The sequence below is a fragment of the Galleria mellonella genome, unplaced genomic scaffold (genome assembly GCF_026898425.1).
Source record: "Galleria mellonella isolate WM207_F2 unplaced genomic scaffold, CSIRO_AGI_GalMel_v1 utg574, whole genome shotgun sequence".
NCBI lineage: Eukaryota > Metazoa > Arthropoda > Insecta > Lepidoptera > Pyralidae > Galleria > Galleria mellonella.
This window is the reverse complement of record NW_026442122.1, coordinates 15,001-31,300: the sequence shown is the minus strand read 5'-3', so window position 1 is coordinate 31,300 and position 16,300 is coordinate 15,001. Positions and strand designations below refer to the sequence as shown.

The window sequence follows — 16,300 nt, the reverse complement described above, 5'->3', positions numbered from 1 at the left end:
TATCGCGTCGATCATATCGAAATTAGGACCATATATTTTAGTAGTGAAAAAGTCAACACAATGGTTTTGGAATAGGCAAAGAGTAATATGCGGGACATCTTTTGAAACGTTAGTACGAGTATAAATTGAAATGCTGTTTTTAGATTTTTTTAAAGTTATTTGTTCTATATCAATATTTATTTCATTTGTTTTCGTTGGTGTTAAATTATTAATAATACATACATAAATTTACGATTCTAATTTCCAGTGGGGAAGTATATGTCAACTGTTGCATTTGTGGTGAACGTTGAACGTTGGCTCAGCACGCCCACATTTCGCCGCGTATATTAGAAACTTACACGACAGCGGCGAGCCTACCACGGTGACTAGGATTAATTTGATCTGTTTTTGATGTCTTACTTCATCGACGTATTTAAATATTTAAATAAAAATAAAATAAAATATTTTAAACTGACACAAAGTTTTTATGTTTTATTCCGAACTTATAACCTGTTTATAGTTCGAGCTCGCATGCCACTGGAACACGCCGTTCTCACTGGCGGCGAGCGCTGGCCTAATATCCTTTTCTTGCGCTGTTATATTGTATCCCTTAATCGTCTCTCACGACATTCCACCGATTAAAAGAAACAGGAACACGTGGCATGTTCACACACATCACTGCATGGAGGATAACACTTCAAAGAGAAAACAATGTTTTAGTAGTTTTGGGTCATTAGTTGACTCGCCATTTGTTATGGTTTCTAACTCTGTACTAATTAGATTATGAATAATAATAAGAGTATTAATACCTGTAATTAAAATATGTAAAGGATTTTTTTTTAAATTAGGAATAAAGATGAATTGATTTAACTACATTATCACTTACTTGTACATAGACACCGAACAGTTTGAATAACAAATAAATAATCGTCTCAATTACTTTAGTAATACGTGCGATACTATAACAGCTACTATACTATATACGCTACGAGAGAAGGAAACCGTGCAAGGCGCGAGGGCTGTGATCCTATTAGACTGTATTCTCGTATGAACGAGTGGTGTCGTGGAAATCCAATAACAGCGGGCAAAGACGCCGCGCGCGGAGCCGCTCACGAAGGATAAAGCGGCCGCTGCTACGTTCCACGATATTGTATTGTCAATATACCTACTGTGGCGCGTTATCGCATTACCGCCCGTCATCCTCCATGATCCGTACATACAAATGAAATGCTGAGCGATGACCAGCCAAGTCTCTCGGCAGAATTGAACAGAACCTGAGCACCTCCGCGTCTTTAAACACTTCATTGCCTATAAATACATTCATTGCATATAACATAAGGAGACTTTATACAAAACTTGTTTGCTTGGATACCTCTGTCTCATTCGTGTTTCAATCGTAAAGCAGTTGTGTTTGCATGGCTGTGTTTCGGTTTGAGGAGTGGGCTATGCCAGTGAATTTACATGGTATAAAAACATAACACTTTAGTCTTCGGGAATGACAACGCGTGGGAAGTATCATGGGTGAAACAGTATACTTTGTTATATCCATGGTACTGCTCATGTCTATAGGCGACGGTTACGGCTTTCCGTCAGGTGGGCTGTCAGCTTGTTTGCCATTTTTAGTAATATAATATAGTATGAGTATTGATAATGTCTGTGATTCTGCTCTCCCATATGCACAGCAGTGTACATAAACTAACAAACATGAATAGTTATTGTGCATCACGTATGCACAGCGTGTGATGTTTATAAGCTCGCTCGCAGGTTTACCTTCGGACGGTTTTCAATCGTTAGGCACACCGTGTATAATAATGACGTACATATTTAATGTCAATTTATTTGGAACATACAATCAACTTCAAAAAGGAGAAAGTTATCTATCAATTCAACGGCATTATGATTTTGTGCGTATGTGTGTGTGTGTGTGCGTGCGTGCGTGCGTGTGTGCGTCCGTGCGTGCAAACAAGTGTGCGTGCATGCGTGTGTATGTGAGACATTATATGTATATTTGAAACCAATTTCAGTGATTATCTCTGCAGTCGGTGGTAAGGTTACCTGTGTTGGACCCACACTATTTTTTAACGATTTTCAGTCTCTCTTATGTTTGTTGACATAATTTAATATCTAAACCTATTTAATAATCCTCAATTCATATTCGTAACTTTAACTCTGACCGACAGACTAGTGAGTCTAATTCGCGGTATGAAATTTTATACAAGTGTTATTATAATTACATTATATTATAATAATCATCCACAGTTGACTGCGGATATGAAGCTAGTTAAAAATATAGTTTTATTATTACATATTGTTACGTATTATTACATATTGTTATATTGATACGTATTTCTTCATTTATTATTTACTAGATGTATCCTTCGGTTTCACCCACGTAGCTCGCGACTTCATCCTCTTGGAGTTCGCTTATATTGCTAACCCCCATTTTATATATCTTTCACCACATCAAATGCAAAAAAATATAAAAAGAAACTTATAATTTTTGGCTTGATATCACTACCACAAAGAGTTAACTCAGAGGTAAATTTTTATAAATGTTAACACGTACTTTCGGTTTTATACTCCAAAGCTTAATCAATAATGAACAAAATTTCATCCTTTATTATATTATATTCTTTAAGGTAGAAATTATCGAAAAGTCTGGAACACGCATTTATTTATTTCTAATCAACAGCTTAGCTTGGCCTTGCTTACGTCTAGGTACTTCAATTACCGTGCAATAATCTGCTTTCTAATGAGAATTTTCTTTGCCATAAAAAGTAAAGTAGGAATTATTAAAATCCGTTTAGAAGTTTAAAAGCGCCTCTATAACAAACAAAGATGTTTCCTTGTTATAATCTTAATCAGTTATAAAAGTAATCGTTTTTTCTCATCTAAGGGAAATATTTTACAGGAATACAAAACTAAAGTACTTCAGATGCAAAAGCTAAAACGACCTTGCGTCTCTCGGTCGCACACGCCTTGTCCCGTCCATACCTTGTCATGCATACATAGTGACTAGTGAACATACTCGATACAAATATCAGAATTTTCTTTTTTCAAATCCAGTCAATAGTTAATTACTTGTAATGGTTTCATATTTATTAGTGGTTCAGTAGCAGATGTTCGAAATAAATTGTAATATATAATAATTACTCGTACATATGTTATAACGGGATCTCTATACATTTCTCAGAACGGAAATAATAAATCAATTATTTCTTAGTAAAAGACTAAATTTAAAACTTCGCCTTACTAGCTTAACTGTTATATATAACTGTTATATCGTAATAGTCTTAAAAAATTCAAACTAAATTGAGAACCCCGTTTATTTGGATGTTTTTTTTAAATGTTGTTCATTAGTTGTCCCAGCGCGATGGAGCTCTTGATATTTTAAAGTACGTGTTACCTTTAGATTAATAAGGTGTAAGTTATTATTATAATTTACAATCCTGTGTGAATTGAGGACGAATGTATATCGCAGTGCTGCGTGGGAGGCGGCGCGGCACGCGGCGGGCTCCACCCGGCCACTAGCCACCTACTACGGAGCCACCTCCGAGGGATCAGCCATGAATTCGTTCCGCTTCATTAGCGGATGCCTTCACTTGCGGGCACCGTCTCCTATTATGCACGTGGAGTATGCAGATTAGAATTTTCCACCGCTTCATTGCAATCCAATAACATTCTTCTCTTCAACGGACTAGCATGCTTGAAAATATATAGAGCAAGTTTTACATTTCTGATGGAATTGAACAATAATAATTAATAATATCTACTCAAAGACACCTCATTTAATAAATTTTAAAATTTCGTGTTATTTACACATATTTTAAATTCACAAACGGGATTTAACGTCCGCGGAACAACCCACGTCGTAACATCGGCAATAAAGAAGCAGGTATGGAGGTGCTAATTATATGCAAAAAAAATCATCGCGTTAAGTCCAGATATCGTATTTAAAACATTTCATTTGACGTAATCCTGTCCCGCTATGATAATTAAAAATTTTAAATTACAAAGACAAGATGTCAAAAATTTTAAGTAATCTTTATAAACTAAGAAGCTTAGTAGTTTTTTTGTTTTTTCAAATTTTTGATAAATTGTTTTTTGATGAAATGAAATGTTTTTGAAATGGATTTTTAACTTGAAACCTTCTGAAAAAAACAACAATATTTTTTTATTAAAGGGATAACTTGTATTGCTAAGAAGGCAGGAGACGGCAGCGAGATGTGGGCGGTTCGATTAGTAGCTACGGCGGATATCGGGTGCTCAATATCAAGCAAGTTTTAATTGATACCGCGCAAGGAAATTACTCGGAGGCCGGCGCGGCGGCTCCGCGCCCGTCCGCGCGCCGCGCGCCGCTCTCCGGCGGCCTACCGCTTATAATATACTTTAGATTTCTGATTACAAACCAATCACGCAACTACACATATTAACTAAAATTTAATGATCATCATCTCTCTGGTTCCAATTATTTGTAGTCGGCGTAATATTTGTTCCGTTCCACTCTATTTACACACATTTCAGTATTCAGCCTATTTCTCGCTATATCATTATCACAAACATACACATGCACATGCACACGCACACGCACACGCTCACACATACACACACACACACACACACACATACACGCACATACACGAATCCATCAATTTTTTAAATTTTTCTTTACATTTTTTTTTTATTTCTATTATTATATCAGTCGTTCACTGTCTACTGTTGGGCATAGGCCTTCGTTATAAAGTGGGGATTTGCCAGCAGTTGCTACGCTTGGCAGGCGTATTGACAGCCGCAGTTAGGCTTTGATGATGTCTCAAGAAGGACGTTGCTGCCCATCCCTCGACCATTAAATTCCCTTAGTCGCCTCATACAACTCATGCATATTATTATTAAAACATTGTCTTCATTTTTATGCATCACATTTTTTTTATACCAGAACAAACAGTTAATAAATTATACTTAAATATATAAGAAATGTAAAGATACGTAAACTTATCTACAAAAAATCTAAAAAATTATTAAATATGGCAACAACAAGTGATTCAATTTTCCGTTCAACTGAATATTACTACATTTCTACTTCGATACACTGTATTCAGGCCACTTCAGGCATGAGATGAGCTTCAGCGAAATATTCGAACACGAAACGTTAGCTATTTATGAATGGAATAAAAAAATAATAAAAAAGTGGTTACTTTACTAAAGATAAGTGGTTATATCATCATCATCATCATTATTTCAGCCATTATCCGTCCAGTGCTGGATATAGGCCTCCCCCATAGACTGTGATATTTAAGATAAGAACCTATTTAAAAAAAAATCGGTTTAGATATCACAAAGATTGCTGTTGATATATCAACAGCAATCTTTGTGATGCGGCCACGGCGTTCGGTGCTTGGCGCTTGGAATCACTCTCTATGCTGTAATATACATTTGGCACAAACCCTTATGACGGTAGTTTTTGTTTTAAGTTCTGTTTGTTATGGTTGTAACTGATGAACAATGAGTATTTAGAGGGATGACTAATCGACGCGTGATGTCACTGACCTGTAATCATTTGTATCATCAATCAATACTAATTCATGAAAGTACAACAGTACCAGTTTCCCAACTCTATCAAGTGTATGATGTACAATAGGATGTGCATGTTAATATTATAAATGTGAAAGTTTGTAAGATGATATTATACTTGCAAGCGAAAACTATTGAACGGATTCGAATGACACTTTGTACACAGATAGGTTATATACTAACTTAACACATAGGATACTTTATGTTCAACGCGGGCAAAGCCGCTGGAAATACCTAGTTGCACAATATAATTTAGGCGGATAAATCGTTTAGCACCACAGAAACTATCATAATAAAGCCTACGGGCTTCAATATAACTAGGGAAATACTAGTAACATATTTGGTAATTCTTCATATCAACCATTAACTGTCCACTGTTGGGCATAAGCTTACCCCATAAGAGGAGTATTGCCAGTAGTTGGCACGATTGGCAGACGAGTTGGTAACTGCACTTAAGCTTTTGGAGATGTGTTAAAAGAAACACTGCTACCCATCCCTCGACCGTTAAGTTCCCTTAATCATATTTTACGACACCCACGGGAAAAGAAAGGGTGGCCCATTCTATGCCGAGAACATACGGTCAATCTTTGGAAATTAATAGTAAATAATAACATTGTGTTCCACTAAGAAAATCGACTTCAATTGCAGTAAAACCAGTTATTTTAATTAAAAAACTAAACTATAAAACCGATGATTACAAAATTCCGTTCATTTAAAAAAAAAAGAAGTTTCCAAGTCACTTTGTAACCGAGGGACGTATAAAGTAACAAACATAAAAAATCCAACCGAATTGAGAACGTCATTAACCTCCGTTACCTACGAGTAGCATAACAATCACTTTGAGTTAACTTCTAACATTGCGTATCGGCATTTAATATTTTTAATTATAAATCTCGTCAAATGTTTATAAACGTACGTGGAGAAAGTTTGCCGAGAACGTAACTCGGCAGCGGCGAGGAGTCGCGCGTGGTGCCGTCGCTGCGTGCGTGCGCCGCTGGGCGGCGTCGGCGAAGTCGGTGGCGGCGGCGGCAGTCGTCGGCGCGCCTGCCCGCAGCGCACCCGCCCGCCGCCGCCGCCGCCGCCGCTGCCCGCCCGCTGTCATGCCGCGCGCCCGCCTCTGACGAGGAGTCGTGTGCCCCGCGCTCGTGGTGGTGCCAGGCCGCACGAGGCGATGTCCGCTGGCGGCGCGGGTGCTGCCGCCTGAGAGCCGTCCGTCCCACGAGCCGCGCGCCGCGGCCTCGTGTCACTGTACACTGTACACCCGTGACACTGACTACCCTACCGCTACCGCTACCGCTCGCTGGTTCGTTGTATGTTTTCGCTGTGAGTGTTGGGATCTATGTATTGAGTGCTGTCGTGTGTGCTGCAGTGTGTGACCACGACTGTCAATACTGTCCAGTGAATGTTCCATATCGCTTAACTCTGTTCAGGAGCTGCAGGCAAGAATATATTCTATTTAACTATTATACTATAGTATGTAACAAAATGAAATTGTTATTAAAATATAACTAAACAAAATATTTATGATTGTTTTTTGTAAAGCTTTCACTGTAATAGGTGAGATATCTGTGCTTTTTTTTTATAATTATTTATTATTATTATCAAAATATCCACGGATTCCCTAATCGAAGTATTGTCACAATGTACTAGTCAGCGATTCACTGAAAACAGTTTTCTTTTTATTATTATTTTTTTTTTCTTTCATTGGTTCAGTTTAGACACAAATTAGAAAGAACAAGTTTAAGTTTTACAGTGAGTGCGGTAATAGTATTTATTTAACAGTACTTACTGCTCGCGTTGTCGCGCTGCTCAAAATTGCAAAGGGCTTTTGTAAACTGTCCTCACGTATACGCAGTGTGTAACTTATTTAATAGATATTACAATATTCCTGTAATACTCTAGATAGCAGAAGATAATGAATATTTTTATGAAGTAAATAAAATGGTTTGTTTATTACCACGACTGATCGCGTCCAGTCGTTATCAGACCGAAATATACGTGCAGTACCACTTACGCAACATGTTTTAGCGATAAGCTGATAGTACCTGGTACGGAGTATGTCGATTCTATTTGTTTAGGAGTATTGATATGTTTTACCTAGCTTGTGGAGTGTATATAATCTGATGAAAAATATCCGCAGGTATTTGCGATACAGTCTAACGCTGGCTACTGTAATGAACCGTCTGTTAACAAACAATGTCAATGTCGCCAGCGTCATAATATGACTTATGGTCACGTCGCACGTCACACCGCCCTGCTTGACGTCTGATACAAGAGCACGCCACGTAATCTTGACGAATAGATGTCCACGCCCCCACCACGCGCCACTCATATACTTTATTGTAGCCCTAATAAAGTGCAGCTGCTGCTGTTCCTGTGCCGCCAGACAACAGCCACACGTACAATATACGATGGCTGTTCGATGAGCTAGCAACGAACTCTGTTCGACTTGTTGTTTACTGATACTTTATGAAACAATTAAGTAGAGTTTCTTTCGAAATATATACATAACGGGTCGAGTCTGCAACTTCGTCTGCGTCTATTTCGATCGTAACTCATCGCACTGGAACAGGACTACTTACTACGCCAATAACAACTTCCAAATTGCATTTAAATCTGCAACATTCAATATTATCAGCGTAATATTTCATGAGATATTTTCTCGAACTAAATGCTATATGTGTCAGTATGTTGACCCAGGTATTAAATAGTAGTTTATGTGTTACAATTCAGTAGTTTACGAGTATGGACATAAAATTAAGAGTATGAGAAACTGAAGTATACATATACGTAGGTTTATAACTGTTTCTATCACCTCTATTATTGAAAAAAAAGTATACAAAGACATACAGTACCTGTATAAATATGGTCGGGTTAAAGTTTTATTATATCGATAGAAGATATACATGCAGAAAATGTACATATAAGAAGATATAAATTATTCAAGAATCATTGATGGCGACAGTGATTGATGGTTTATTTCTATATGCTTACGTTACAATAACCCTGTACCTATAGCTGTACATATGTACAGTGAATAACACTTGTATAACATAATTTTATTTTATACGCTTCATAATCACTACATAGTATAAAACAAAGTCGCTCTCGCTGTCTGTCCGTCCCTATGTATGCATATCTTTGTATCTATGTATATCTTTAAAACTACACAACGGATTTTGAAGCAGTTTTTTTTTTAATATATAGAGTGATTTAAGAGGAAGATTTATATGTATAATATATGCATAATATTGTAGAGAAATACTGATAAATTTAGAGGTTTCTAATGTAATGTCGTAAATAAACACATTTTTTTTTTTTGCGTTTACATAAAAAATAATGTATTACGTTATTATACACCTTAAAAAGGTCAATAAAAAAGTTCGTGATGGTATACATATGTCTATTCTTTTAGGATAACCCACAATAACAATTTTTTTTTATCCTTTACATTTTACGGGAGAAGATGGCTTATTTACGAAGTGATTTTAAGCAATACAGCATTAATTTTTATCACATTAAGTACCTTAAATACATTGTCCATTTAATATAGATCAATATGGCCCTTTACATCATGTAATTTAAATGAATATTACTGAAGATATTACAGATTTAAAATGCAGGGACATAGCGGGTGCGGTATTGCAACCGTGCGAAGCCGGGGCGGGTCGCTAGTAAATAATATTAGGAATACATTTAAAATAGTTCGCGCATGTCGCGTATCGACATCGTTGTGATAGTGATCTGTATTTAAAAGTTAATGTAATATCTTAACTAGGTACATGTCGAGTAAGTGGAATTCTTTCTTCAATGAATAGCTAGCTATCCAGTAGCTATGCAAAGCGTACAAGTTGGGCACGGTCACGGCCCGTTGCAACGTTTCGCTTTTTAATCAAATTAAAGGACATTAATTAGATTACAATTTGCTGTAAGAGGTACCTAACCTGCCCTTTATTTACGACTCTTTCTTTACGTATTTATCTTTGTCCTCTCAGCTACTCTCAGTTGGTTTTTCATATTATGTATAAATAATGAAATACCTAAATATTTTAAAAAGAACTATTTTGATATTACGTGATCAAACCGATGATAGTAATATTCGAACTACGTAGCAATAGAGCACTGGATACTATCCATCATCACTGTACAACGTATAAAAAAATCCACCGATTCGATCAAAGTTAGAAAAGTAACAAAACTGAACAATACTGCCAGGAATTAACGACCAATTCCGCTGGGTTGTTAAAAACGACCCGAAACCGATCTCGTACACGCTTCTGTGTGCCAGATGGCAACACATCTCACTACGTAGCTATAGTATAAACACGTACACAACGGCCATCCGAGATTTATCCAAATACATAATTATATTTAGCAATTTTTGTCGATATTATTCCACTATTCTTTCATTTCTTTTGCCTTACGCGGTGCTATGAAAATGTGCAAGTAAGGGATATTTTCTTCTCTTTAATGTTGTAGCGTTTATTAATATAGGTAACATTATTCGTTTGTTCCCGAAATCTTGCTGTTATTCTATTTCTTGTTACCTTTACATGAAAAGGAGCTTTGTAGAGATTTCTATAAAGAAACAAAATGCTATTGATTTAAGTAATTGTGTTAAACGAAACCAGAACAAGCTGCAATTCTCTTAAAATATATTCATATAAATGAGCTGGTTTTTTTTTTTATGAGTATGTCAGTTTTCGAAATTTTATTTCCTCCTTTTTCATACTAACAATTATTCAAAGACATATTTCTTAATTGATAATGTTATTTGTTAAATACCTTTTATTTATTCGTTGTATTTAATTAAAAATTATTAAGTATCTACATAAATCAAAAGTGCTACTAAGAGTACTAAAAGTGCAGAAACAATTGTCCTGACCCGTCCTGATCTCCGTCATTGGCATCTCCTCGACCACTCGGTGAAGATACGTATGTAATATATTGTTCAGTACCTCGAACTATTAATCCTTATTAAGAACAACATTTATTAGGTACTTTATTGTCATTTAATATGAGCATTTTAAAATCAACGACAGTATTTTAAGTGAACCCCTATTTTATGATCAAATAATCCCTCGTTTAGAGAAGCCAAAAAAGTGCTACCTGAGTGTAGTAAATAAATACTAAAGAGAATAAATAACACAGCTGAAAAAGCTGTCAAACTGGTACAAGATTTTAATGATTCGATTTTTAATGATTGAAGAGGAACAAAAAAAATTATATCAAGCTGCGTACAAGAGTATCACTAGATACGAGTATATTACGATAGCAAAAAGCAAGTTCTGAAAGTGAAATTTTGAAAATAATATCTTTACAATGTAAAATATTTATTAGTATATGTAAAAAAAATTTTAGTGTATTGGTGTTTTATTTACCACATAATAACATCATTTTAAAACCGTCCCAAACTAGCTCGATACAATTTTATAACGTACGTTTAGCATCAAGTCAGCACGGCTCATCGTTACTCAACCTCGATAACATTTGTTATATGAGCTGATAAGGTCAAATCTAAAAAAAAAGTGGAGGATTCGCGTACCTGATTCCACGAAAAACAATTTCTTCCTTATATCTTAAGACTCCCTAATATATATGCATAGATTAAATGTCTTAGCTTATTATATGAATTATATGTTAACTATTAATTGTATAAGCAATAGAAGAGATGGTTATAGGCGTATATTCATAATTGGCGTATGATCTGCGGCGCACACGGTTGTGAGGCTTTATACATGCAACCACTGCATGATCGTTTTCAATCAATTCATACCTACACATATTGAACACTCTGCAACACCGCTCTACGCGGATATATATATATATCCGCGTATATACTTTATAAAACGTTGGACTGTTTCAAAATGCCTATACAGACATACGCAGTAGCTAACGAGTAACGCACAAGTATGGTAACCTATGGAGGGTCGCATACACACCACAGGCATCACAGTGTATTCGCGTGTGTGACACCCATGGCGTTGATAAGTCTAAAACATCTATGTCCATACTCGTAACAAATATTCAAACATAATTCTTTTTCTATATAATATAACTAACTATATATAACTTCTAAATGTCTAGACAGAATTAGATGTATGGGATATTATATACAATTCTTAAAATAAATAATTATTGGGCAGATCAATTTTTTTTTAATACAGTACATGGACAATGGTCACACGCACACGCACGCCCACCTACACATCTACACATTATAATTATAATACTTAATGTCCAAATATGGAATATGCCATATCCCCGTTTAAATCCCGTGGCCATGTTATTAAAGTTTTACTAGGAATTTTATAATTTCGTCATGTCTGTCCGCTTGTGTCTTTGTCCGTATATCACGGATATCGTTAAGATGTAGTAAAATAACTCTTACACAACTAGTTGAACACTTTTCACACACTTCTCCGATGACGACAATATTTACTTATATTATATTTACGAATATATGAATTCCAATGTGTGATGTATAAACATATGCATTTGAATATTATTTCATCGGATCACAGCATCTGAATTATCGTACAAACGCAACAGTTTGAGCTGTGAATTAAAAACAGATTTGCAATCATTGTTTAATGTATTCTTCCTTCATGTTTTACTTATTTTGTGGATCTATAAAAAAGAATATTTTTTTTTTTATATTTGATTGATTCAACTTTGCATGCACATTTATTTACCCAAATAAAAGTCAATATAACTATTTTGCAATGTGATAAAATTGCGGTTCAAAATTAATATAACAAATGTTTATATATTAAGTAATTCGATTGCATGGATAATAAATAATTTTATTTATCAACCGACATCAAAGTAACGAGGTTCTCAATTCGAACGTATTGTATGTGTTACATATTAACCCAAAAGACCTTAAGAGGCTTATAGTAGAGGGATGGACAGCAGCGTGCCTCTTCAAACATCACCAAAAGCCAAACTGCGGTTGCCAACCCGCCTGCCAAGCGTGGCAACTATTAGCAAAACTCCCCAAGGAGGAGGCTTGTGTTCAGCAGTGGACAATTAAAGCCTGACATTATGATGATGATATTAACCCAAACATCTTTGATCTGAATCGCATTTGATGATTTTTAAATAATTAATTGGATGTTTCTTTGTAGTGTTGAATCTTTATGTGTTGATTTAGCTGTTCGTGTATAATGATTAGTATATGTTATGTAAAGGTCTGTGGTGGGTGTTGTGTGGCGGCAGGTGGCAGGTGGCAGGTGGCAGGTGGCAGGTGGCAGGTAGCAGGTGGCAGGTGGCAGGTGGTAGGCGGCAGGGGCAAGCGGCAGAGGCAGAGGGCGCGCGGTCGCGGCGCGATGCGCTGACGCCATGCGCCGCCAGACATGCCACGTCGCGCCGCGCCCGCGGCACTGCTGCTGCTGCTCACCCTCATACTTGTCGGTGCGTGCGCAGCGTACCCTCCACCCACCCCCGCCCACACGCTCCACTCACTCACCCACTCGCCACTATTACACATAACTATACAGGTATCAGTCTGTCATGTTCTGATGAAAATCCATATACTTAAAAACTCCTTGTTGAATTTTGAAGTTTACAAAAATTTTGTATTTGTATTTTGGTTTTATGCTACCTTAACGTTTCAATATCGGAACGGTAAGAAAAATCCAAAATTAAACGCACTCGATAGTATTAATCAAATCGACTAATATTTACTTTTCCTCGAATTATTTTTGAGTCAATCCTATTGTATTGATCACGTAACCGCCCGTCGCGGATACATCACGGGATCACTCATGCGAACTAACATATATTCCTGCGTACGAAAAGTTGATCCTTCAATATCATTCGTTGCTTTCGAATTATTACGAACGTACGAGTACCATATGTAGGTACCGTTTCTATTACGATGTTATACAGTAGAAGCGTGTTATTCTCGTATAATTAGAATAATATGATGTTTCTCTATTGATCTCGAAGTTTCTATCAATTCATTGTATTTAGTGCCTGTATTGAGGCGATGTTCTATATGTTCTATTCATGTTATAAAGATATCCACATTTTTAATGATAATTACCAAAGGGAGGCTTTGTACAAAAGTCTCTGTCCCATTCATGTTTCTACCGTGAAGCAATTGTGTTTGCACGGCTTTGTATCGGTATGAAGTGTGGGATATGGCAGCGAATTTACAGGGTACAGAGGAATAACACCTGAGTCCTAAGGAATGGCAACAAATAGGAGGTATCATGGGCGAAACAATATTGTTATGTGCATGGTACTGCTCATGTCTATAGGCGATGGTTACTACTTTCCATCAGGCGGGCCATCAGCTTATTTGCCATTCTAAGATGCATAAAAAAATAATGATAATTTGATCATAAGCCAGTTGCATCCATCTACTGCATGCCACCTGCAACGAAAAAAAATCCGACTTGAATCGTGGTAAAATAAAGTATTATTATTTAATAAATCCAGTTGTACTAATTTAAAAAATAAACCATTAAACCGACTGATAAAACTTCTATGAGACTAATCACAAAATGTATACTTTCAAACAAAAAAAGATTTTTTCGTATGGGTCTAGGCGTCTTCGAGTAATCGGGGAATATACATTAAAAATAAAAAAAAATTAAAGACACCGACGAATGAAGAACCCCTTCTTTTTTTTTGAAATCGGTTAAGAATAACGATTTTTATTGTCCTACAATCACATTAATAGATAAGTCATAGAAACAACAAGAATGGCTAATATTGTATAAGGGTTTGAAAGGTTTGAACGTTGACCGGCAGGCTGCGCGGGGAACCCGGACGCCAAGCGGCTGTACGACGACCTGCTCAGCAACTACAACAAGCTGGTGCGGCCCGTGCTCAACGTCAGCGATGCGCTGACCGTGCGCATCAAGCTCAAGCTGAGCCAGCTCATCGACGTGGTGAGTGCACACTGCAGCGCTGTCAACTCGCACCGACACAACGGACGGAATACGGACACACACTATTAGAAAGAACACGCACATGATAAACAAAATGATGCTTGTGTTTAGTCACGTTTCACAATCGTTCGAGCAATAATCGGTACTCACTACTCCTGTTTGTGAGCCATAGCAATTGTGTCAGTATACAAGTAGCCACCTGTTTTATTTTTCTTACGGAGCACTAATTATCTATTGTAACTTTCCTTTTCAGAATCTGAAGAATCAGATAATGACGACGAACCTTTGGGTGGAACAGGTAAACGGAGCTTAAGCGTATTATTCTTTTTTTTACATATGTAAGAAAGAAAGAAACTTTATTTTACAAAATATGCGACAGCAGCCACACAGGGGTTAAAATATTTACTATAAGATTATAATAAAAAATAAAAAAACTACAAAATGAACTAAATGTGTAGCAAAAAAAGTAACATATGTAATAAATGTTACCATATTAATTATCCAAAAGATGTCAGGCCATTGAACTGTGTATGTTTGTTGAAGTAATTTGTAAAGGCTATCAATATCAACGTCAAATTACTCTGTCTTACTCATCTTACCGTAGGGCGAGAAAATAGAATGATTCCACCGCACGGCCCTCGAAAGAGAAGCATGCTCATTTATATATAACCGACGTTGTGCTCGGTATGGTTGCAGAGTTGGTATGACTACAAGCTGTCATGGGAGCCGCGGGAGTACGGAGGCGTTGAGATGCTGCACGTGCCCTCCGACCACATCTGGCGGCCGGACATCGTACTTTACAATAAGTGAGATTGATGGTTCAACAGTCCCCACTTATTTATTCTTATTTGTACTTATTTAATAACATACTTAAGATTGCACTGTTGCTTGCATAGATGCTTTTGTATTGTAGTTCGAATTTAAGGTAGTAGAATGATATATAATTAATTAAATAATAATAATAATAATAATAATAATGTATTTCTGTTTACGTACGTGATACGACACAGTGCGGACGGCAACTTCGAGGTGACACTTGCCACGAAGGCGACGCTGAACTACACGGGCCGCGTGGAGTGGCGTCCGCCCGCCATCTACAAGTCCTCCTGCGAGATCGACGTCGAATACTTTCCCTTCGATCAGCAGACTTGCGTCATGAAATTCGGCTCCTGGACCTATGACGGGTTTCAGGTACATAATTAAATGAAGCACATTTTTTTTTTTTTTTTTTTTTTTTTTACTAAATCCTTGCATTATTAAATTAACAAAAGATCTATAAATAAACCCTAAAATCTATTTACGTTCATTAAAATTGTAACTGAAAATTTCTGTGAATTTTAATAAAAGCAATAGAAAACTTATTAGAATCCTTTTTTTTTTTTTTTTTTTTTTTTTTTTTTTTTTTTTTTTTTTTTTTTTTTTTTTTTTTTTTTTTTTTTTTTGTTATAATAATGCATTCGAACATTTAATTTATCCTTTTCAACGATATTATTTGTTACGATCGAATAAGAAGTAGATATAGTAGGATAAGAATAATAAGATATTATATAAATCTCAAGTTTTGTGTTTGGTGTGGTGGTGCACAGGTGGACCTTCGACATATCGACGAGGCGCGAGGCACCAACGTGGTGGAGCTGGGTGTGGACCTGTCCGAATTCTACACGTCGGTCGAGTGGGACATACTGGAGGTGCCCGCTGTCAGGTACGTTACGTCGCTTACGTAACTTACGTAACTTAATTATTCATTTAAACCAAAAAGTATTATAGTGTCGGTCAGACAATCATATCTATTTACTCCCAAATAAAATAAACTTTTTTTTTTACTGGTTATCGCGGTTGATCATGAT

General features: G+C 36.5%; 1 protein-coding gene and 1 long non-coding RNA gene across 10 annotated transcripts in view; one reads left to right on the top strand and one right to left on the bottom strand.

Moving 5' to 3' along the window:
• The window catches only part of LOC128201728 (uncharacterized), a 31,340-nt gene extending 29,416 nt beyond the window's left edge, over nucleotides 1-1,924 (bottom strand). For 3 of the 7 annotated variants that reach the window (XR_008253405.1, XR_008253402.1, XR_008253404.1), the window contains exon 1: nucleotides 866-1,923. This is a non-coding gene — a long non-coding RNA (uncharacterized LOC128201728). Of the gene's footprint in view, nucleotides 1-865 lie in introns of all 7 variants that reach the window. The other 4 variants (XR_008253400.1, XR_008253406.1, XR_008253403.1 and 1 more) reach the window with 3 other exon arrangements.
• A 4,627-nt stretch (nucleotides 1,925-6,551) lies between these two features.
• LOC113519290 (acetylcholine receptor subunit alpha-like) overlaps nucleotides 6,552-16,300 on the top strand; it is a 16,210-nt gene continuing 6,461 nt past the window's right edge. Inside the window, exons 1-7 of one of the 3 annotated variants that reach the window (XM_052899513.1) lie at nucleotides 6,715-6,853; nucleotides 12,772-12,966; nucleotides 14,314-14,453; nucleotides 14,707-14,751; nucleotides 15,150-15,259; nucleotides 15,464-15,644; nucleotides 16,040-16,155. In XM_052899513.1, coding sequence (XP_052755473.1) covers nucleotides 12,909-12,966; nucleotides 14,314-14,453; nucleotides 14,707-14,751; nucleotides 15,150-15,259; nucleotides 15,464-15,644; nucleotides 16,040-16,155 — 650 coding nt within the window. In that variant the 5' untranslated portion in view covers nucleotides 6,715-6,853; nucleotides 12,772-12,908. Of the gene's footprint in view, nucleotides 6,854-12,771; nucleotides 12,967-14,313; nucleotides 14,454-14,706; nucleotides 14,752-15,149; nucleotides 15,260-15,463; nucleotides 15,645-16,039; nucleotides 16,156-16,300 lie in introns of all 3 variants that reach the window. The other 2 variants (XM_052899514.1, XM_052899515.1) reach the window with 2 other exon arrangements.